The sequence below is a fragment of the Equus przewalskii genome, chromosome 15 (assembly GCF_037783145.1).
Source record: "Equus przewalskii isolate Varuska chromosome 15, EquPr2, whole genome shotgun sequence".
Lineage (NCBI taxonomy): Eukaryota > Metazoa > Chordata > Mammalia > Perissodactyla > Equidae > Equus > Equus przewalskii.
Window position 1 is genome coordinate 62,406,407 of NC_091845.1, and position 24,997 is coordinate 62,431,403.

Sequence of the window (24,997 nt, forward strand, 5' to 3'; positions counted from 1 at the left end):
CAAATCAATATATCCCTCTCCATCTCTGCACCTACCATAATATCATTCCTAGGAATTGTTATTTCTTTTTAACTTGTCTTTGGCCTTTGTGATACCATGGAATTGAGACTCTATTCCTTGTTTCCCTTTTCCTGCTTCCATCAGAATGTGCCATTGGCCTCTCTTCCTAAAGATGTTACCTCTTTTTGACCACTGTTTTTAACAGAGAACCCCCCTTCAGGGAGAAGACTAGAGAAGCCTGAAGTTGCCAGGCATGAAAGCACAAAATGGTAAATTTCCTTTTAATGTTAATATAACTATTTTAAATTTACGGACATTAATATTATGTCACTAAGACAATGAATAATAATGATGGTAGGAGCTATTGATTAAGTACCTATATGAGCCAACTGTTCAAAACCACAAAGCAAAGTAAGAGTTATTATCCCTGTTTTACGGATGATGAAATGGAATCTCAAAAGGTTAAGTATCTTTCATGGGGTCACACAGCTGCTGAGTGGCAATGCTTGGATTCAATCCTAGGTCAGGATTACTCCAAACCCATGCTCATTCTAGCGTAACATTTTGCCTTGTCAGCAAGCCCAAGGGGCCCATTTTTCCTGGTGTTGTAACAATCTTGGTTTAAGTCTCGTTAGACATTTAAGATTCATTTTGAGTTTGTATTTTCTGACCATGTCTCATAGCTAACTCCAACTTTCAACCTTATGTTTACCAAATCCAATTCTTTCATGTTTGTGTGTCTGTTCAGCATTTATTTTTTCCATTTCCTTTTTTTTGGAATATAATAAAAAACACAGTTCTTAGGTTTAAAATTTGATTAGTTTGACAAATGTACCTATGTAACCCTTGCCTAAATTAAGATAGATAGAATTTCTACAACTGAACACTGTAAAACCAGGTTTGGGAATAAAGCAGTTTCATAAGACTTTTGTGGTTAAATAATAATAAGTAAGTGTCTTAAACTTGGCAATATCTATCTAGCACTATCCAGATGAGTGGGACGCTAAATTTTAATGACATAAACACTAGGGAGACAAGATGAGAGTTTTGCTGGGGACCTCTCCATGGCCTGGATAAACCCGTAAGTCCCTTTGTTCTGATGTTATATTCCCTAAGAACAACCAATTATCTAACTGATATTTCTGTTCTTCATATTAAACGATATTAAGAAAGGGAGAAAGTATTAGAGAGGAAACAGTGGCATATCAGTCACTGGAAAAAGCTTTCCTATCTTAAGACAATATACTATTTTTGGTATAAACAAAGCAGAAAAACAACGAAACAAATTCTCATGGTAAAATTCCATCCTAAAATATTTCTTTATCATCTTTTGTAAGTATTCATCAGAGAAAATATACAGATTCCCAGTTACATAGTCAATGATGACTCTTTTTCTTTTTGTACTCATTCATTCCTTCATACATACATTATTTCACTCATCTAACAAACATCTATTGATAGCTCCTCATATACCAGACACTATTGTGGGTGCCAGGAGCACAGATATGAGTCAGATAACTATATAGACAAAAACTCTGCCCTCAGGGAATGCATAGTCCAGTGAAGGAGAAGGACACATAAACAAAGATGGGCCACACGTCGGAATCAAAGCTTCTGCAGATTTGTGATTAGGTTGAAATCGATGGAGAAAGATGCAAGGCCCTATCTCTTCCTTGTGAAAAGGGTAGTCAAGGAAGACTTTCTTACAGTTTCATTCCTTAGGGTAACCTTGCCTGGCATGGGCAGACTATTAACTGCAACGTGATCCTGGTTCTTTAAATAGAGATAAAGAGGAAACAGAAGCCAGCAATTAAAAAATGTGGTATTTCACTATAAGAATAAGTTCTTATTAATTATCAACTTTCTTTTCCATATATTTATTCATAGCATACCTCTCTTTTTTAAACGCTCTATTCTGATTATGAAATAGGTCATGACTCTGTCTTCAAGAAGATCCTTCATCTTTGCCAATGACCAGAATGCAGGCACAAGTCACATAGCGTGAATGACCCTGGGGATTCTCTCATTCCTTGCATTCATCTGTCTCCATATCCCACTAAGATATCTCCCTCTAATACCTATTGCTACACAAAAGAAGGCCAGAAAGTATATGTTTGTATAATCCCCTTGTGCTTAGAATGTACATATAAGGATAATTACAACGAATTGTAATAATGTAAAAATACAAGTATTCTTCTAAAGGTTGCATATAATTCATGATAAAGGGCTGGTCCACTAGACATGTGATGGATCTTCATAGTAATGTAAAACTATTATGAGCATTTTTGTGCTTTACCCTAGCATTATAGAGTCTACTTCTTTTTGTTTTTTAAAGATTTTATTTCTTCCTTTTTCTCCCCAAAGGCCCCTGGTACATAGTTGTGTATTTTCAGTTGTGGGGCCTTCTAGTTGTGGCATATGGGACTTCGCCCCAGCATTGCCCGATGAGCAGTGCTACGTCCGCGCCCAGGACCCGAACCTCGAAACCCCCGGCTGCTGCAGCAGAGCGCGCGAACTCAACCACTCAGCCACAGGGCTGGCTCCTAGAGTCCACTTGTTTAATTACTAAAGTGCTCCAAAAGAAAGATCATATTTGTCTCTTATCCGACTATCTACAAATATCTACAACTATCACTTCATGTACCAGCCCTGGTAGTCTAATGGTTAAGACTCAGTGCCCTCACTGCAGTTGCCCAGTTGACATACTGTGGCGGCTGCATGTTGCTGTGATGCTGAAAGCTATGTTACTAGTATTTCAAATACCAGCAGGGTCACCCATGGTGGACAGGTTTCAGCAGAGCTTCCAGGTTAAGACAGACTAGGAAGAAGGCCATTCACTTTGAATAAAATTGGCCATGAAAACCCTATAAATAGCAGCAGAGCATTGTCTACTATTACACCAGAAGATGAGAAGATGGCCCAAAAAGACCAGGCAGGGTTCCGCTGTACACAGGTCGCTAGGAGTCAGAATTGACTTGACAGCACTAACAACAACAAATCACTTCATACACTCACATCACAGTATATGATCCTTTTCTTCCTCCTTTCTCTGTCTCTTCTCTCTCTCCCCTCCCCACACTCCATCCCAATGCTCTCTCCACCATCCATCCATCCATTTGTTTAGCAGATATGTATTAGTACTTCCCTTGAATCACACAGTAGACCCTTGGAACACAGCAGTGAATTCACCATGGCATCTGCCTTCAAGAATCTTACAGTCTTATAAAGGAACAGGCAGGTGTTGAGGCAATTATAAGAAATGTGTTATTGCTAAATAAAGTGTGCTGAGGAAGCATATAGGAAGTTTATCAGCAGAGTCACGAAATGTTCTGGAAGAAATGGTGTCTAAGCTTGGAAATAAAGAATGTGCGAAATTTGTCAGAAACAAGAGAGAGTTGAACTAAAAAGAGAAATACATTTTGTAGGATAATTATACAAACATAAGAACACGTTTAGCTTCAGTTTTGTTTAAAGGTGGCTGTCTCGTGCTGTCCTAGCCTTCTTCTAAGAACTGTCATTTCTGTAAGGCTGTCAACTGATAATACTTACTACCAAATTCTGTTTCAATTTAGGCTTAGACTGCAGCAGCTGGAGTGTGCATGCGTGTGTCTGGGGGGCAGTGTGTTTGTACACATCTTCTTTAGCCACTTTCATGAGTAAAAAGAAAAGATCGGATTTGAAAAGACCTTACATTTGGTAGCTACATTATATATGGTCATTGATCCCACAACTTGAATCAAGTATTGGTTTAGGGAAGATTTATAATAATAGAACCTCATCTGGCTGTCCTCTTTACCCATAGCCACAAATCCTATCAAGTACATTGGTTCAACTACAAATGATTTTTCTAGTAAATACAATTTTAACTGTGTGTTCTTGACTTCAAGGACCTCCACTACTTTACCCCTCCTTCGCACTCATTATATCCTTTCATTCTACCTTTACTTCATTTAATATACCTTCTTGTAAATTTCCTTTTTTTCTGATTTACTCTTCTTGTCCTTACTACTTATTTCTGTTATCCTCCATCCCATAACTGACTTTTCATAATAGTTTAATAAAATTTTCTCTCTTCTCCTGCAAGATCTCCCCTGAGATTTGCATCTGATAGCATATCTATTGTGAACTACCAGAAATTGAGATAAAGGAAGGAATCAATTAATCTGTGTTACTTGTAGCCAATAATATGCCACACTCTAACTCTTCAGGAAAACACAACTCATCTCTAAAAAGTATACTGACCATGCCAGAATACATGGGCCAAAGTCCCTTACCCATAACAGATAGGAAATCAGGTTGATAAAAGTCAATGCTCTTCATCACTCTATTAACAAAAGAGATTTGATTATCAGGAAAACAATACATTAAAACATAAGGAATACAGGCTACGTATCAACACTAAGAGTCAAAAACCTTTACTCTTATTGTTTACATGTACATCTTTATAAACTATTACTGGAAAATGAAGGTTGGAAGAGAATAAGTCTTTGATCTGGAGACCCAGAAGTGCTAAAAGTGATTATTTTTTCCTTGTAGAAACCATTATTATTAATCCCGTAACTACTCTTAGTTCGCTTCCTGAAGGCCCTGGATTACCCCAGCATGACTGACTCTTCCTTTTTTCCCTAGACTACCATCTTTCCCTTGTTCACAATGCTGCCCTCTTGTGTTCTCTTATTTAGGAGAAGTAATCAAAGGTTGGTATACAGCACTTGACCATGACTCCTCCTAGTGTCAGTCTACTGAATCTCTTCCAATTAACTAAGAGTGTAATAAAAGATACTACTATTGAAGGAACAGAGACTTATTAAAGTTGCCTCAGGGCGAAAATATGAGATTATGGGAAAGGTGCATGTGAAAAGAAACCATTGAATAACCAAAGCTTACATATAAGAATGTGCCTATCTCTCCATCCAGCATCCAGCATGTGCACACTCTGTCTCTGCCTCTTCCTCTCTTTTCTCCATTTCCGTGCGTATCCATTTGGCACAGGAGCCTATATGACCTGAGTCTATATGACCTCCTAGTTCCAGGGCCCATCACCAATTGACAAGTTCCTTCTTCATCTCTTAGTGTATATTTTCGAGAACAAACATGATTGTCTCAGTTCATCTTTTCAAGTTAGGTCATACAAGTCATAGGTCTCAGAAAATCCTATTCAGAGGCCACCCTAATCAGATCAGTCATGTCCAGAGGTGAGTAAGCCCTGCAGATTTCATATGGAAAAGGAATTTCCCCAAAGAGGAGAACAGCTTGGCAGCCACCCTGAAATATGTCAAAGTTTCCTATATTTCCCATCAAGATTGATGCCTTACCTATATTTCTAGGGAAGTAAGACAGTGAAATCACATACTCACGTTACATATGTAGAGTTTATGGGTGCTATACATACATAACCTTTTGGAAATGCCTGCTTTTATTTTTGTGAAATAAATGCAACAGCCACCTTATTTTGTGAAAATGTTACTGTGATTAGAAAGACACTCATTTTTGAAATTTTGGAGAAGAAACAAGACATATCTGGCCACTGCAAATATCTAAGTCTTTATTTCCTTGAGGTAACCATAGGTAATTGCAGCATAAGAATATTCTTCAGTGCTTGAAAATCTTAAAAAACAGGGCTTCCCATAATGTGACAGGAGTTATTTAGGAAATTTGTAAAAAAATTGGGCTTGAGAGCCAGAAATGTAAAATTATACCACAACTTGCATATAAACATAAAAACTTATGGCATATGCCTCAAAGTGTCATTTTTCCCATTTTCTTCCATGAATCATATATATATATATGTATGTATGTTCCACATACATATAACATACAATAATAATATAATATATATTATAACATATAATACACATGATAATACATGTTATATCATTATATGTTATAGTATTTCTGTGCCAATATGTGTGTGGCACAGAATCCGATCTAGCCAACACAGTGACTCCACCATTTGAAGGCTAATCTGAGTCAATCAATTGCTCGGTTTTCATTCTTATATTCAATGCTCAGCTCTCAAGACAGTTAAAAAAGCTGATTTACTCTGAAACTGGTTGAATTGGTGATTCCCAACTAGACAAGCTCAGCCATGCAAGACATCTTTTTTTTTCCTTTGCCTGCTATGTTTCTTTGGATGGCATGTAGACAGAAAACTGAGCAGGGAAAACTGTGCTTGTAGCAGAGATTTACAGCATTACTGCATATGCTTATCCTAAAGTCACATGGTTATATGAGAGCTTTATTGCCACAGAATACTGAGGAGTTAACCATTCTAGTATCTTTTGAATCTATAACCATGTGGCCCATCACTTTTCTGCTTAAACCCTTTGTAATTTTCCAAGTCCTTGTTGCACATTCATGATTGCCTCCAAGCTACCTGTCTGACCTCATTCTATACCATTTTCCCCTGCCTCTCCTATTAAACATCTCTTAGTTCTTGTTGCCATACTCCTCTTTTGTGCCTTTGTACATGCTGTTAACTATGCCTAGGATACTCTTCCCTTATCTTTATCTAATTCCAAATTGTTCGCACTCTTCAACTTAGATGTCACATTCTCAAAAGTCCTTCTCTAACCTCCTTTACTGCCCAGCTTCTCCTCCCTTTCTGCCCATCTCAACAGGTTATTATAGCCAGTGATCCACCTTTTATTGTAATCTTCCATTCTCTGGAAAAATGTCAGCTCCACAACCAAGGGCAATATCTATCTTGATCACTTCTATATCCCTAACCCTAAGCATAGTGCTTAACAAATGAGTGCTTAATAAATAGTTCTTAGACCAGTGACTTCCAGATTAAGCATTGGACTTGAAAATAGGTGATAAACCACTTGGTTTTACTCCACACTGCTGTTGATAACATGTTGTCAGAGGTTACCAAGGGCCTTACGGTGGATAGTTTCTTTAGAGTAGGCTCTCCAGACATCTCGCTGTGTCATAGATTTTTCTAAGGTGAAGTGGTTTTGTTGTTTGTTTTTTTCCCCTCTCCAGAAAGAGTGGCCTGGTTATTTAACTAACACAATGCAATTTTAAAAGATATGTGTTATATATTATAGACATTAAAAACATGATCAATTACTCAATTTGAAAGAATTTTCCAAGAAATTTTATACTTCAAAATTATGGAAGTTCCTCAAAGTGAATGTATTTCTTCATGCTCAAATTAATTAGGGTCTTTTTCTCCTCTAGATTTTTTCTTAAAGGTGAGGAGAAAACTTTCCACTACATACAAACCCTTGTGAGACTTTTATTGTCTTTTCAAAGTAATGACACTTTCTAGAAAAGATAAAATGCTGAGTGATTACCTTTGTTGAAGAGAAAGAGGAGAGCATCATGATTGAATATCTGCTGGCAGACCTGACAGCTCTGAGCCATCACTATTACTCAGAGTACACAGACCAGGGCATTCATTTAAATTCTGGGCTTTTCTTTCCTCACATTAATTCCAAAATCAACAAGTCTCAGGAGAAAAGGTGGGCTTTCTTCTTAAATTATCCAGCAATTTCAAGGGCTTGTTGGGGAGTAACGATACTCTCTTCTTTGGGAAATTAGTCTTGTTTGCCTGTAGGTACCAGGAACTTAAATTTACACCACCAAGCATTTATTGAGTCCCTACTCAATGACAGTGTCACAGTATGGGTTCTCCTGGAAGCAGACTCAGATGAAGGTCGGCATGCAGGATGTTTATTAGGGAGTGCTCTGGATCGGCACTGCAGAAGATAGAAGAGGAATTGGAATGGGTACAGGAAGAAGTTGAGCTGTGATCCATGTCCAACAACAGATTTAGATGCTCTAGTGCTTGAATGGCCAAACTTGACCAAATTGTCTGAAATTGGTGTAAGATGGCCAAGCCTTTTTACTTCCACATTGATCATGAGATGTGGTCCACCACAAAGGGGCAAAACTGTAGCAATGCAGCTCCCAGAAGCTGGGAGAATAGAAAAAGTGGTTGGCAGTTGAAAGCCTTCTGTCTCCAGCACTCCTAGCAGTCGAGCAACAACTCTGTCGTTTTAGAGAGACTGGGGTGGCGCATCACAGACAGGCATTTTAAAATGCTCAGTGACAAGAGAATAAATGGGACATATTAATTTTGCCAAATGAGATTTCACAACAGAAACAGGGAGACACTCCTTGTAGGACTCAAGGAATAAAGAATATTACTCTTGAGAGGTAAGAAAAGAGTCACTAATTATGACTGTGCAATCAAGAAAAGCCTTCCAGAGAAGGCTCATCCTTGACGATCATCGACTAATGACCTAGTGATCAAACCGGGCAGTACTTTGTGCATTCTGGATTTTAAAAGTTTTTTATTATGCATTATATAAAATCTACCACTGTATGAGTGGAAATGAAGACTTTATGTAGTTTTCTATATTGCAATATTTCTTCCAATAAATTTCTCCTATAAACCAAAAATAAAATAAGCCATCAGGATGAACAGCATTTCAACAGGTTAAAAAAGTTTGAGGAAGGACCTGATAGGCTAATGGGAGAGCATGATAACAGGCAGGGAGGAATATGTGTTGATAGAAGTTTGATTGTGAGATAGAGAGAGAAGGGTAGAGAGAGTAATGGAAGGAAAGAGCAGAGGGAACAGCTGAATACGATAGCAGAGATCCTTGAATAAAATCCTGAAGATATGAGAAAATGCAAAAAAAGAGGAGAAAAATGCTTTCAATCACAATTTTAAACCACCATGGCTTCTGACTGAACATACAGGAAAGTTTTTATCAAATGGATAAGGTTTTAGTCATGGAAAGTAAAAACTGGGGGAAAAAATGGAAGAATCTGGCATCATTGGGTTCGCATTCCCTCATAGCATACTATCCATCGAAGTTAAGTAACAGGCACTCCGTTGATAGTTGACACACACTCTTCAGTCCTCCGAAGTCTCTAACACTCTCTATGCATACATCTCACTTACCCTATGCAGCTGTCTTACTTCCCTTGTCTCTATAGGCTCTTGCATTGGCAACCCTCGTTCATTCCCACATCATCATTCTGTGTATTAAGAAACTAAGACCCAAAGGGATACTTACCTCTTCAAGGCCCTTTATCTGTCTTTATCTCAGCCAAGCTCTAAAGCACATTGTCATAATTTTAATTAATATTATACAGAAGTCTCATTGTTACAACTAGGCTATAAAGGTCCATGATGCGTTAGTTATCCACGATACGTTAAAAAAACCTACCCCAGACTTAGAAGCTTAAAACAGCAATAAATGTTTATCATTTCACCAGTTTATCACTTCAACAGTTGCTGTGGGTCAGGAATTTGGGAGTTTATCAGGTGGATGGTTCTGACTTACAGTGTCGCATGAGTTACATTTAAAATGTTGGCCATGGCTGCAGGTATCTGAAGCCTGGCCCCAAGGTGAAGGATCCACTTCCAAGATGGCTTACTCACTTGCCTGGCAAGTTGATGCTGGATGTTGGCTGGAAGTCTCAGTTCCTCGCCATGTGTACCTCTTCATAGGGTTTCTTGATGTCCTCAGAGCATGGCAACTCCCTTCTAAAGCGTGTGATCCAACAGAGAGAAACAGAAGCCATTTTGCCTTTTATGACCTAATCTTGAAAGCCACACGTGGTCATTTCAACAAGGTCCTATTAGTTACACAGGTCAGCCCTATCCAAAGTGGGAGTGGACTACACAAGAGTGTGACTACTAAGAAACGAGAATCACTGGGGACTATTTTGGAGGCTGGCTTCCATACATGAAGAAAGAGCCCACATTACTTTTGTAATTCTTTATCAGAGCCCACCACATATGTTGAGCTGTTGGTGAGTTCCTTTTCTAGTTCGCCATGGCTATTCCACAGGTATGAATTGACTTTCATAAAGTTAAAATGTGATGACATTTTATAAAATCATTCCAATTTGTTTTTTAGTAAATTAAATTATGGTCAGCATTGAAAAAAGAATGCAAAAAAGAATGTATATAAATAAAATTATACTTAAACTATACACATATTAAACCAATCTTTCAAAAATATGACTCACAGAAAGGACTGTTACTATCATTGAATTATCACTTGCTTTATTCTACCAGTTGAATCCAACTTTAATCTAATCCACTTACCAGAGATCAGTGAAAAAGTCTAGATTTCCTACGAATTATATTCTATATTTAGCCAGTACAGTCCGTGATAATGCACTAAGAATCAGTATTCATGAAAAGAATATAAAGAAAAGTATGACCTTTCATTTCAAATACATAATTTGTATACAGATTTTAAAGCAGCTTCTCAGTCGGGGACAGACTAGATATTCATATTTCTTGTGATTTTATAATCTTAAATATGAAATGTGACGGTTACCTCCCTACTAGAGTAGCAGTAATAATGTCTATCTGCATAAAAACTCCCTCCCACAAAGGTGAGTCTTTGTTTACCTTTCCAAAATGCTTTTACAAGAGGCTGTGGGTAGCCATTTCCAATACAGAGAAGGCCAGTGGATCAGATAGTAGCCAAACTAATGAAAAGCATCATGGAAGTGACAGCAAGATTAATTAAGTTCCTCCAGTCGTATTCACGTGTGGCTGTGCAGAGTTCCTTTGGGTATTGCTGCAGTTAAATGGTATTCATGGTGACAAATACTGTAGATTTCCAGAACTGACGCTTTTGAGTCAAGGGTAAAAATCACATTCGGTCATTTTATCCACCAAAAGGATCAGAGATGAACCCTGAGGATTATTATTATTTTGAGCAAACCCAAGATTGAAATTGAGATATAATTAAAAGAATGTTGAAAATGTAATGTTTTGTTTTCCGTTTACACATTTCCTTTATGTGTTTTAGACGTTTTGACAGAAGAAGCCCAAACAAATTCCCATCTACTGTGTTTGACTGGAGGCACAGAATTATGCACACTTGGAAACACTTTCAATTACATTGTGAATTCTTGCAACATTGGGGCACTGTTGTACTGTCTCTCTGCTCACTCTGTATAGTTATTATCACAGTATATATAAAAATGGAATGTCCATGACCTAAAGCATCCAAATTTACTAGAGCTGTACTCAATTTATCCTGAAGGATCTTTTTTTTAAAGCAAAAGAAGAAATTCAATATGCTGCTGTTTTCTTCTTCCATTTTGTCTGCAAGCACATTTGTTGTGAGGCTGGGTAGGAAGAGGGCTGATTCTCAAATTGCTGCCCAGGAACCATAAATGAATTTTATTTTAAGAAAAATTGGAAACCTCTGGAGTGTATAAGATCTTTCAATCTGCCAGACAAGATGTTTTAACTCATGTTATTGCGTCACCACCTATCTTTTGAGCCATATTATTACATTTCCGTCCTTGGAAACACTTTCAGGTTCATTCATATATTCATTCAGCAAACACTTCCCGCATTAGGTGTCAAATAAAATTCAAACCCTTTAACCTGGAATGTGACATCACATCTAATATAGACTCTGTGTTTTCCTCTCCAACTTTGCATGAAAGTCTTTTCTGAAACTTGCTCTTTAATACTCTAATTTGTTCTTTGTCTCCTAGATATGTCATGCCCAATCCCATCTTTGTTTTATGTCTTTTGCCAACTTTTTCGGCGTGTTATCAATTGGGGCCAATATTAAAGATCAAGCTTGAGTTTTACCTCATCCCTGCAGCTTTCCAGATTTGCCTGAAACCATCATAATTTCATCTTTTACCAAACCCTTACATACATATGATAGGTTATTTGTCATTTACTTTATATTATCTTTATTTTTACTTATATTTTTGGATATATGCTTCATGTCCTTAAATAAGATCAATTGCTTTGAGGAGCAGGATTGTAGCTCAAACACCACAGTTCAGTGCCTTGTTATATAGGATCTCTACTTCTTTTTTGCCCTTTGGCCAGTGATGTTAATAGTTATAACAACTTAACTTCCAATGAAGAAGGTTCCGAACTAGGTGGTCTGGGGTAACCAAACTTATGATGTGGTGTCGATCAACTTCTGGAGACAATGTTTACATAGAAGTAAAGCAAGAGCTCAGTTAGCCTTATAAAAACACAGATAAAAATTTGAGTAAGTTCCTGAAGGGCTTTGGGGGACAAAAAGGAAGAAGACAGCGAGGCATGGGAGGGAGATCATCTGAGTGCCTTCAGAAAGGAAGCTTGTGAAGCTTCCCATTAAAAGGGAATCAGGACTATCAATCAATCAGGGCCAATGTACTAATAAAAGCTGCCTATAAGAGCAGCCAGGGGTTTGATTAGCTTTCCCTGAACCACTCTTTGCCTAAACTCCCTTCTTGACTCTGGTACTTGGCTTCCGTATTGGCCTCCTGACCGACTCCACCCACAAAATTTCTAATCTGACTTTTGCTTAACAGCTGATCTGGTTCCTGGCTGGCCTTTCCTCAGAGCTTTGGGATTCTCTCTATACCCTAAGATTGCTCTTGATGTCTCCTTTTTGTCAGGGTAATGCTGATACTTGTCTCCAGCCATAGCGAAGTGTGGTGCTTCCTAACTCATGGGAAATGTCTGATGTTAATGGTATGTTCCAGTCACTAACCCAATATACCATGTCCTGGGCGTGGATTTATGCTACATTCTGGGGTATGCTAAAACATTCAAGGAAATAATATTTATCTAACTTTTTCCATGACTCCAAAGAGCCTCATTCTACTTGGGGGATATTGATAACTGGGCAGATTATTGAAAAGCAATCTGATAAATATTGTAGTAGAATTATGCAAAGAATGTTTGGTAGCTCATTAGGGGAGCAAATGAATCAGACGTAAGCCCAGGAAGACTTCTTAGTAAACAAAATCTCTGAGCAGTTTTGGGTGCTGAATATAACCATCTAGACAAATGAAGGGGAATAGAGAAGGGCATTCCTGGTAGAATATAACTATATTCTCAGTAGGATCAGATGGAACGTCATTTAGAAGTAGAAAACTTTTGAGATATTTATTCACTCAGCAAATCTTTATTGTATGCCTCCTATTGTTTAGACGCTGTTTGAGTCACTGGATAAAGCATGCACATGGTAGATATGCCCCTTGCCTCATGTCTATCCTATTGAGAGTAAAGAAGGGATAAACTGTAACCAAGTAACCAATGAATGAATGAGACGAAGGATGTTTAAGTCCTTTCTCTGCGTGACAGAAAGGTGGAAGGGGTTCCAAATACTACTGGATAGGTTAAAATATGGAAACTCCTAGAATGTAAGCTCCATGTAGACAGAGATTTCTGTAATTTCATCAGTGTACCCTCAGCACCCATGACCCAGGTCATGGCATATGAGTAGCCAGTAAATTTTTATTTATTTATTTATTTATTATTTATTTATTTATTTTTTGCTGAGGAAGAGTAGCCTTGAGCCAACGTTTGTTGCCAATCTTCCTCTTTTTTTTGCTTGAGGAAGATTAGCCCTGAACTAACATCTGTGCCAGTCTTCCTCCACTTTATATACAGGTCAACACCACAGCATGGCTGATGAGTGGTGTAGGTCCGCACCTGGGAACTGCCCATGAACCCAGGCCACTGAAGTGGAGCATGCTGAACTTAACCACTACACTATGGGGCCCGACCCCCAGTAACTATTTTTTGAGTAAGTAAACATGCCTAAGGCATAGCAGCTCTAAGGTAAGAATGCTAAGAGCGCTCTCCATGCTAGTTACTAAATATTGTAAAAGAGCTCCCATTAACTGACTATCAGAATAGATAGGACCACATATAGAAGGGATTTATTGAATGTCTCCAAAGTCAGGGAAATTCAGATAGGTAGAATTTTAGAACATTATAGTATTTATGAATACTATATTATTCCTATCAGAATATTATCACTTCTTTTCTTTAGGCAATTAATTTTCCAGACTAAGGTTCCTAGGCATTTAATTTCAATGGAAACATCAAATGAGAATCTAGGAATAAAAATGATTTATGAGTTTGTAGTTATGTCTACACAATCTAAAAACTTCCTGATCAAAATACTGCACAGATCAGTTAAACTAGGCCTTTGTTCTCATATAGACAAATTACCTATTTCTCCACTTTTCAAACTGTGTTGACATTGGGTGGTGGTATATTAGATGGAGGCCAACTCAGGCTTAAAATAAATAGCCTTCCATCAAATATCATTCATATGTGAACAAATATTCATTCAACAGATTATTATGCTTTCAACAAATATTCAATCACCAAATACCCACATACTTGGCCTCTTGCTCTTATAATGCCTCAGGGCTCAGTGTTGACCCTCTTCTCCTTTTCCATCTATATTCCCTTGGAGATATCATCCGGTCTCATGGATTTAATTACAATCTATAAAATGATGACTTCCTAATTTAAATATGAAGCTCAAACATCTCCCTTGAATCACAGATCCACATACCAAACTGTTATGGAATATTTCCACTTGAATATATAATAAGAAACTCAAAATAAATACGCCCCCATTGACTATCACCTAACCCCCACCCAAACATGTTATTCCACAGTCGTCTTCATATCAGTTAGTGGAAATTCCATCCTTTCAATTGCTCACTCCCCAAATCTTAAGTAATCCATTACTCTTCTCTTCTCTTTCATGGCCTATCCAACCCATCAGGAAATCCTATTGACCCATTTTGACAGATGTATAGACTCTGACCACTTTTTGCCACCTCTCCTGCTCCTATCCTGGTCCAAGCCATCATCTCTTTGCTAGATACGAAGTCTTCCTAAATGGTCACCTTGCCTCTTCTCTTGCTCCCTTTTATCCATTCTCCATGCATCAGCCATAGCTAACCCATTAAAATATGTCAAATCATGTTTTTCCAAAGGCATCCTACATAAGTCAGAATAAAAATCAAAGTCCTTATAATATGACCTACAAAGTCCTACTGAATTAGGCTCCATGTGACCTATTCGACTTCAACTCTTAATATGCTCTTCAGAACCTACTCAGCTCCAGCTCCTTGGCTTTTTTGCTCTTCTCAGTTTCCCCTCAGGAATGTCCCCTATTGTCCTTTGCACTTTCTGCAGTATCTTTATCCAGTACGTAGAACGATGTATGGCGCAAAGTAGGCATTCAGAAGATATTGAATTTATTCAACGAATATTGAATGAATGAATAGATAAAAAATGAATTCATTCATTAAGTACCGATTTGTATTATGTCATGGAGATTAAAAAAAGAGCATCCTCTTTCATTTGAGAGACAGACAAGTCAAGGGAAATTCCCACACTATGTTTAAACGCTGGAATAGGAATCAGTCTAGTGTGTTCTGTGAAAAAAATAAGAGCAGCCCCTCATTCAGTCTTGAGGTTAGGAAAGTGTTCTCAGCAGAAAGAATACTTGAACAGAGACCGGAAGGTTGAATAGGAATTGTCAAGGTAAAGAGAGCTGGTAAGAGAGAATATAGCCTCTAGGGGAACTGTAGTCATGCAACAGGACTGGAGTGAAGAGTGTAAAGATAAAGCATTTACAAAGGGAGGAGTAATCAGGGGCCTGGTTGTGAAAAGCCTTATATACCCTGGTGGGTGAAACAGAGAGACAGTAAAGAGTATTGAGCAAGGTAGTGACTTGATCATATCTGTTTAAAAAAAGATAATAACGGATCTAATATGGAGAATGGACTGGACTCGGGCAAGCCTGGAGTCAGGAACATTGGATAAAATTTTATTGCTGCAATATGGGTAAGGGATGAAAGTGGACTAAACTAAGGCTCCGGGGAAGGCAGTGGAAGACACACTGGGCTGTGCTAACTCAGTGCTAAATTACTGCTGCGTTCGGCTGTGAGAACTTGAGAGGACCAGCAAGCGCACAGACTGTGGCCTGCAGTACCACCTGGCATCTGTATTGCATGGAATTTAAGAACAGCTGCTGCTAAGCATGGACAAATTCGATTTGTGCAAACACTTTGCATAAAACACCATCAACCTCAAAGAACTGACTGCAGGCACATAGAAAAGTATGATGTTTTACACACAATACGGTTGTACTCAGTATGTTCATGCATTCATTCACAAATATTTATTGAGAAGCAACAAATGTTAGATGCCCTTATAAGCACTGTGGGTACAGCAGTGAACAACAAACAGAAATTCCTGCCCTCAAGAAGATTACATTCCAGAGAAGAGAGATCAGAATAAACAGATGTTGGCAGTTGTGTGTCAGATGGTGATAACTGCTACAGAGAATAAAAAGGGAGGGATGGAGGCCAGGGAATGCTAGGAGGGGGACAAAGGCAATCTGAAGCTGTGAAAAGGGAAAGCAGGAATGACTACACTGACCAACCTTTGAGCCAGACCTGAAGGAGATGAGGCATTCAGCGGGTACCTATCTGGACATTCGAGCAGAGAGAAAATTCTCATCTTACCATAATGTTTTTGCTTCAAATATGTAACTGCTTTTAGAGCATTCTTTCTTTTAATAGGGAAAGGTATATTTCTATATGACAAGTAGTGACATGATTCCCTCTCAGAATCTCTCAGCTTCTCAGACCTTCTTGGAGATGGATAAAGGTCAGAGGTGTGAACTGTGTCTTTCCCTGGAAGCTGCTGGGTCTTCTCCTGGAGGTCATATGTGGGAGCATCTCTCAGGCACAGCTGGTATGTCCACAAACCATGTCTGGCCAACATCAGCTGTGCATTTCTTTGGGTGTTATTCTGTTTGAAAATAAAAATAGTTGCATTTTTTTCCCTTTATAAATATAATATATACAAATAAAGTAATTTTAGCAGAAACAATAAAAATGTAAAATTAAAATAAAAATCACTTGCTTTCCATCCAGAAATAAGCAGCGTTTGTATCTGAGGCCTTGACATTCCAGATATCCCTTAATTGAAGGAGGGTGGGGCATAGCTTTAAATACAGCAGACACCTTCCTTTTTTTGGTTGAACAGAATTCCATCGTATGGGTGTAACACTCAGTTGCTTCTAGATGCCATGCTCTTTAAGAGGCTACATGCTGTTCTTTCGGGCATAATCCTCTACAGACCAGGCAGAGGTTGGAATGTTCTCTTACCGAATATTCTCTGCCTATATATTCATGACCATATAGACATATTTTTTTTTTGTGGAACATTCAGTGACATAATTTGATTGGGGAAGACCTTTACCTGAGCCATTATAATTGGGAAATTTATAATTTATGTCTTTGAATAAAGACATCTGCAGGGGACTTGAACACCAATTCAACATACAAATAGTAAGGCCACTGCTTTCCTGACCGCATCATTGAGAAAGTTGCTTAACATTTCTCAGCCGTAAGTTCTTGATTTGTGACATGGATAATGTCCACTTTTCTATCTCTGTTAGTGAGTAAGAAGAGGACATGAGTGAAAGGAGCTTGTTACTGCAAAATGCCATGCAAATTCAAGCGTGTTATTAATTATTAAGACAGTCCTTGAGCGTCTGAAATCTCCTGTTTTAACCTCAGCTCTCAAGGTCTGCGTCTGCTAACTACAGGAACTCAAAAGGACCAAAAACTCTAACATTAAACTACAGTGCCCCCTAGCCCCTGTAGGAGGTCAAGACATCTGATGAGCCTCATGAATAAGCTGCATCACAGATGGTTCTTTTGCCTGAGGGAAGGGCCATTAATTGTACTTTTGGATGATTTCCATCTGTCCAAAAGGAAAAACACTTGCGTGTTTTCTTCAGGATTTTCCTGTAACATTCTTTTTATTTTTAATTTAAAAAAGGAGGAAAAAAGTAAATATTCTTTACTGTTTAAACTCTTCCTCCAAGTTGCTTTAAATGAAGAATATTTCTCCAAGAACGTCACTAGATTCATCCTAAGACTCACAGAAATAGTTTTGATTTATATATGATTACCTAGTCGCATTCATTAAATTCTTTATAATCCATTGCGAGAGAGGATATTGGTCACCGTACTTTTTCACAGATAAGAAATGGGGGGTTAAGCATTTTTGCAAGATTGCATGGCAAGCTGATATTATGAGCTTCAGCTCCCCCGCCCCCAGTTCCAATATGCGTTAAATCCACCAACAGATATAGAATTGTGCAAGGAAAGCCCACTGAATATTTTAATATCAGCGTGTAGAAATATTTGCTACCATGGCTTATAAAAACCCCTATTAAAAATATATCAATTGCTTCCTTCCATAGGCTGCAGTTCTGTCTTTATCTTCAGTTCTTAATTTCATAGATTTTTCTAGAAATTTTTAAGTCTGAATGGTCCAGTAGGTAAGTTGGGTCCCAAAGTGCTAAGTCTTTAGGGAACAGAACTTGCTCTGTGGGTTTATTTTCCATGCTGAGCATTTAAGTATTAATCAGCACAGCTTTCAGGGGTTTCTTCCTAACATCCTTTTCTATGTAAGATAAGGACTGCAATTCATTAGGCTATTGGAGGAGCCAGAGGCTTGGCTAAGCTTTGCCTTTCTTGACTGTTCATCTCAAATTTAATGGGCGTGTGAGCATGCGTATGTGTGTGTGTGTGTGTGTATCTATATTATACTGGTGACCAAAGTCATGACACAATCTTGGTTGTGTTTCAGGCTAAAATCTCTCTCCCCTTCAGGCGTCAAAGATCAGTTCAGCTTCAGTGTCCCTTCTACTACCTACTAAGGGAGACAGCAAATGTGATCTCGTAAAACTGGGAGGTGATTTTTATCACCAGTTATTTTTCTTTACATTTCTCAATCAACCTAGCTCAGAAAATACTCAAAAAATAAAAATAACTGTCCACCAACTACTGAGTTTCTGTGATCTGATCACTTTTAAGTGAAATCCTCTACTACCCTAGCAATGGTCCCTTGAATCTTTTATTCCTTTTAGGTATAAACATCACAAACAACAAACCCTAAAGCCCACAGCAAAGAGAATGCAGGCACAGAGCGCCAATCCTTTTCCCACTGCCTTTTTAACTTGGGAGAGGAGGCTAAATTTTGGCGAGGAGAACTACATTCACCGGAGGGGCGGGATAAAAGTGTGTCTAATTACACGTTAATGGCAGACCTCGCCTTAACCACGTCCCCTCCCGCACCTTGGTGAATTTCCCCTGTGCGAGTCTATGTGGATCCAGAGACCCTTCTCTCTTTAAGAGAGCCTCTCGCGCCCCTCACTCCGCCCCCTCCCAGGTCTCCGGGTTCGTCAAAGCTTCCCGAGAACCATGGTTGGTCCAGGCAGGCAATCGGAGCACCTCATGGAGCCGCTGCTAACCGGGGGTGGGGTAGGGTGGGGTGGGGGTGTCTGTTTGTAGTACTCTCAGTCCTGATGTCACAGGCGCGGCAAGGACATCGCAAGGAGGAGTCGGATTACAGTAAGGATGGGCAGTGCAGCAGGCAGCCCGAGCGCACGCTCCTGCCGCCGGGGATCGTAGCCCGGGAAAGGCAGCCTGCAAGGCGCTCATCCCGCGGGGGAGGCACGCTCGGCGCTCGCTGCTCTCCACGCCGGGGACATTTCCACCGAATGTAGCATGAAACGGCTCTGCTCTGCGTGTCAGCCTTGGGTGCGAGCTGATGCTGAAGACGCCGCGGTGGGGTTCCAGCTGTCTGATTAATGAGAAACATAATGTATTTTGGTGAGTGTTAACTCTGATGATGTAATTCTGGGGGTGCCCAGCTCTTCATCAGTGCAGACAAGCCCTTTACAAAATCTTTAAGCCGCGAGAATATATGACATTAAACCCACCTCCAGTTGGCTACTGGAGGACCAAGCTGGTGGAGCCTTCGAAGCTTGCTTTGTGCCACAGTTGGGGCTATTTATTAGTCATGGATGAGTTTAAGTTGGAAAAGAAAAGAGACAGGGGTGGGGGTGGATAAACTTTGCCTTGATTCGTCTGCATGAAGTTGGCTTTTTTAGCTAGGTGAAGAAGGAGATATGATGCGTGGGAAGTAATGGGCTAACTTAATGGAATGTGAAAGAAAGTTCCTATACTACTGATGCTGTGAAAGCTTAGTCAATGTCAATGTTTTATTAAGCATTTTGGTTTTTCCCGAATTCTGAGGCGGAATGGGAAAACATTCTTTGGTGTGCAGTAGTTAAGCAGCTGAGCACACTCCATACCATCCCAGTTTCCCATCTAGCAGCAGCCTAGCACAAAATGCATATTATTTTAAACCCTTAGAGGTCCCGGAGCTGTTCAATATTTGTGCAGTTTATTGTGTGCCACGGTGGAAACCTCCCTAAGGTTTTCAGCTGAGCTGCGTGCATTTCCAGAAAACATGCTGAGGCTCAGATCTGGGCTATCAGTGGAGCGCTGCGAGCCGGCTGGGAGCTGTACATTTGCAGGGTAACGCTGCAACTTACTGCTAGGAGAGAGGGCAAAACCCCTTCAGTAAATAGGAAGCAGCCAAGGATTAGGACTGAATATCCTTTCCTCCTCCCTGAAGTTATGCTTTCCTTCTGTAAGTTCATCCCGCGTCGTCATCTAAGGGCATCTATCTGATACTAAAACGTTTGTGAGAGCAACTGGCGAGCGGCGTGGGAAGGATTCCAAGATGCAAATGCTCTGGGTGATTTCTTGGTTTGCTTTAAATCTGAAGTCTAGAGTCATTTTTCAGACTAGCGATTCATTTAGATAAACTTGCAGTGGGCAGTATTAGCTTCTTGGGTATTTACTTCTGTGTGTACTATTTGCTTTGTTTTGTTTTCTTGAGCCTTTGAAACATTTGCGAAAGTGTGGAAGGAGCCCAAGTTGCAAATCCGAACGCCTGTAGTTGTCTTGACAGCAGTTTTGATTTCCCTATAATGTGTGTCATATTGGAAAAGAAGTCTTAAATACTGAAATTGATTGGGAAGAACGGTTCTCATTTCCTAGCCAAATTTAAACAGAATCCGGAGTTAACACCTCTTTCCAGGGCATAGTAATGGAGGTGGTAGTCTTGTTTGTTGGCAATTAATAAAATAGCAAGTATTTATTGTGAATATATTTTTGATAAATGGAAAAGCTGGTAAAGATAATATGTCTTTTGGGCAAAATAAAATTCCTGCTTCTGTAATGATATATGAGAAATGGCAAGTAGATTATAATTGTAGTTTAAGTTTTCGGCCTCTTGCAACAATTCCCTATGTGATTGTGGTGGGGGAGCAGCGTTACCCAGAGTCGTGGTATAGTCTAAAAGTACTGGTCAGAGGCCATCCATGCTGTACTGGATTATCATGTGGCTATTGGAGGAATTGTTCGCTAGGCTTGCTCACGTTATTCACTGTATGCTCATCCAGCCGTCTGGGAAAACAGAGTGACCCACAGGACAATTAGTTTCACTGTGTAATGCAAGTTTTAATAGTACAAAATGAAATGTGATGTCCTCTTCAGATGAAGCTATACTCTTTGAAAGACAAGGCTAAAGTTGCCCTCTCTGTCGTGAGCGTGGTTCAATCTTACCGTGATTCCAGCATCAGATGTGTTTTTATGTTCACGAAGGAAATCGTGTGTATTCAGGAACGCCGTTTCTTTCAGGTTATGTTATGTGGCCCCTCACTCAAGCTGTTAGACACCCAGAACTCTGGGCTCCCACCTGTCTCTAATGAAATGCATGGTACAAGAGCTAGGGCAAGAAGAATTGAGCAATACAACCCGGGCATGTTAAGATTCTATAGCATTCTAATGTTTGCAAATCCCTAAGACTATGTATGTATGTAAGTATATTTATGAGTGCGTATATTTATGTGTGTGTGTGTGCATGCGTGTGTGTGTGTGTCCAAAATTTTAGCTATTTCAGGTGATTTTTCAAACCAGTGCTTTCACTTTGCAATTTGGTTGCCCGTTACTTTCTCCGTTTTGGAACTGCAAATGGTTTATGAAGTCAGGGAGAATAGGGACAAAGGGAAAGCAGGGCTGCATTCTTGGGCTCTTCTGGTGATTTGTGGGAATGGGGTAGAAGTGTCAGAAGTCTTTTATTTGCATCCCCAGCGGGGAGTGATGGAGAGCATGGTGATGCTGTAACACTGGGTGAATTGATATGCAAGCGGCATATTTACTCCCTTATAAATAATCTAATTTGTCAGTGTTGCACACCCACCTCCCTGTCAAATATAACTGAGGAATCAAGGCTCAGCCTCTCTGCTTCTCTGTATGCCTCCTTCCCCTTAGGGACTGGACAATTGGACCATGTCCTTGCTCAGTTGGAGTCAGTTGTGTGCGTGCAAGTTGGTGGAATATGTAATATTTCCAGTTCTCAAGCATAGCTCATGTTTTGAGTGTGCTGTCTCAGACTTACAAGACTAATGGACCCTTTTAATGACTTAAGCCTCACTCTTATCTCCTATTGAAATTTTAGTGCAGTGTTTTCAATAATTGTTCATTTGCACTTACTGCGCAGTGATTTAAGAGTTTGCTGTTCAGTCACCGTGGATACTTTTGTTACTTCTTCTATCGATCCTGCATTCATTACTTGGAGTTAAAAATAAGGTTCACGTGGGAGAGAGAAGCAAGGAAAATCCCGGTCAGCAACCTGATTGGGATTTACTGTAAAAGCAAGGGAAATAATAAATACTTAGGAAGTTACCCTCTCCACCCCATAAATATTTTACATAGTTCAAAATTACATTTGCCAAGGATGAGTAGCCGTTAATAATTTATCCAGAAATAAAAGCAAGGCAGCTTGGAGATTTCGCCCCAGATTAAGGAAGAGAGGCAGTGGGTGGTTGTCAGTACAACAGCCCTGAGCTGCCATCTTACAGTTTGGTGAAGAGGAGTGTGCTGGTGGGAAGGGCAGGCTCTTTGCTTGAGTGCCTCCCAGCTATTTCTCAGAGCCTGGCAGAAGGTTGTAACCATGTACTGTCTCCAGCTCTAAGCACCGTATGTCTGAATCATCTTCCCCTTTCCATCTGGCCCAACACATTTCTCCACTGCTGGAATGGTGAACTGTTGCCAGTGTCATGTCAACCTCACAAACTGTCCATGCTTGGCCAGAGAGGTGCCATGCCTCAACCCTTTGCCATCAGGAGAGAAAATGGGAGGCTGATGGCACTGAGGAGATTCTCTATGGCTGAAGATCAGGACGTTTTCAGGCCCGAGGAAACCAGATGGAGACTATGGTGAGCTTAGAGCCAAGGTGGGGCTGGGGCTTGCTCCATGAGAATATTCCTGAAAAAAGAACTGATGCACCTTAAACAAATGAGCAGAACTTAGAGACAAATAGGAGGGCTCACTCTCAAGGCTGCTGTTAATGGCGTATTAATTAAACCTGGAGAAAAGGCAAGCAAAATTTACAAAGTGTGAATGAGCCATTCAGGTTCAGCTTAGGTTAATTGTGGATCAGCTGTCTTTCTGAAAATGCCTAAGAAAAATAGGAAAAATACTTAATGGAGTTCCTATCATAACAAGAAATACTTGATTGAGGAAGCTTTTAATATAACAGCTGGAAGAAAAAAACCTGGTAGGAAAATTCTAGGCCAGAAACCTATTCCCCTGCCTATAACAGACAGGTTTGTACATTGTCATAGGAGGGACTTTGTTTTTCCCCTGGGATGTTTAAAACATTCTCAAGTCAGCATTTACACTTTTGGTTGTGGCTGGACCATCAAGTTTCACCTCTAAAGCAGTATGTTAGAAAAACAGTTAGGCGGTGAGGTTATAAGGAAGGAAATGAGCGAAAAACAGCAGGCAGCAGAGAAAAACATTCCTCTTTTTTTATGTTTTCAGTGGAAACATTTAACTCGCCCTAATTAGTTTGCACTGAGTGATCTGTTATGGGGAATTAGGTCCACCAGAGTCTTTTAAACACGCTGGAGGTGTTTCTGTCTTCCTGCGGCTGACAGGGGGAGAGAATCATTCAGGAAGGAACTTGTAAATCCAGATCCCCCCTTTTTAAAGTTTGAAATCATTACCATTATGTTTTATTGCAAATGAATCGAAATGATGTTCCGTAAATTACTGCATAACTAGGATGGACACTGTGGCCGGTGAATACTCTTGGAAAGGATCATATGCAGGAAGCAGAAATCTGAGAGAACTTCAAAAACCGTAGATTTCTCCCTCAGGACCATCCTCTTTAAATTCATATGAAGTTTTTATTTGAAGGAACCAAATTTGATCAATATGCCAGTAACACGGATTCCTTATTGCACCCTTAAAGTTTGAGCTAAAAATTTGTATTTTTTTCCAAAGGACCTTCTTAGTTGCTGTAATTATATGGAAATGAGATGAGTTTATTTAAGGGATAAGTTCCAAAATTCATGAGATAATGACGACTTGCAAAGTTACGCTTTTTGTGGGTGGCATAATTGTTCTAGAAAACAAATGAAAAATTTAAATTAGTGGTTTCTGACTTCCATTCCAGAAGATTTGGTCACAGCTGCTTTTGACTGAAACCTTCCTTGATAAGACAACATGTGTTGGCTAGTGTGTGTGTGTGTGTGTGTGTGTGTGTGTGTGTGTATGTTTCACACTGGCTTGTCAAATAGTACTTTGTTATATAAATACCCAAATATTATTCTTCATTCACATCTTTTATGTATTCCTAAATCTTTTCACATTATTTGCAAGGTAAAACATTATTGAAATAATAAGATGGATATAAAACTGTGTTTTGAGCACAGCTGGCTTTCAAGTTTAACAACCATTATATACCTTAGAGGTTTTAGAAATCAAGTCATAAGGATAATTTTCAAAGCTTTTTCTGCTTAAGAAGGAGTAATGCTTGTATAAGCAGAAACCTGTTTCTGTGACCTTGAGAAAGAGATGTTTCCATTTGTATTACACTCTGAAAAACATGTCAAAAAACAACAAAGGTCATAGTCGCTGCCCTCTCTCTCTCTCTTTAAAGAAACCATTACATATCATTTCCCACAAAGATTAGTTTTGCAACAGAATTTCACACATGATTGCTGGCATTAAGAGAAAATACAGCATAAGAGGTGGCTAGAAATATCAAAGCTTAAAGTGGTTGAGATCATGCTTAAACCAAATTGCTAGGGTTGAAAATAGGAAGATGCTTTGCTCTGTTGCAGCGTTAAAATCATTATGAAGCAGCTGGAAGTCGGCCTTCAGTGGATGTGAGCGCCAGGTTTGCACGGCCTTTAAAATTGAAGGTATTTCTACGAAACCCTCTTGATTCCAAATCCTGAAATGCATATGAACTTCTGTCAGAACACTGGATCGGGTGCCCTGAACC

The 24,997-nt window shown here is 39.4% G+C and overlaps 1 protein-coding gene across 3 annotated transcripts in view; it reads left to right on the forward strand.

Moving 5' to 3' along the window:
* ZNF385D (zinc finger protein 385D) overlaps nt 1-24,997 on the forward strand; it is an 801,336-nt gene that overhangs the window by 501,998 nt on the left and 274,341 nt on the right. The window contains exon 1 of one of the 3 annotated variants that reach the window (XM_070575954.1): nt 18,811-19,458. The exons of 1 other annotated variant lie outside the window; for it this stretch is intronic. In XM_070575954.1, the coding sequence (XP_070432055.1) occupies nt 19,437-19,458 (22 nt within the window). In that variant the 5' untranslated portion in view covers nt 18,811-19,436. Of the gene's footprint in view, nt 1-18,810; nt 19,459-20,035; nt 20,285-24,997 lie in introns of those variants that run through there. One more of the 3 variants, XM_070575953.1, reaches the window with a different exon arrangement.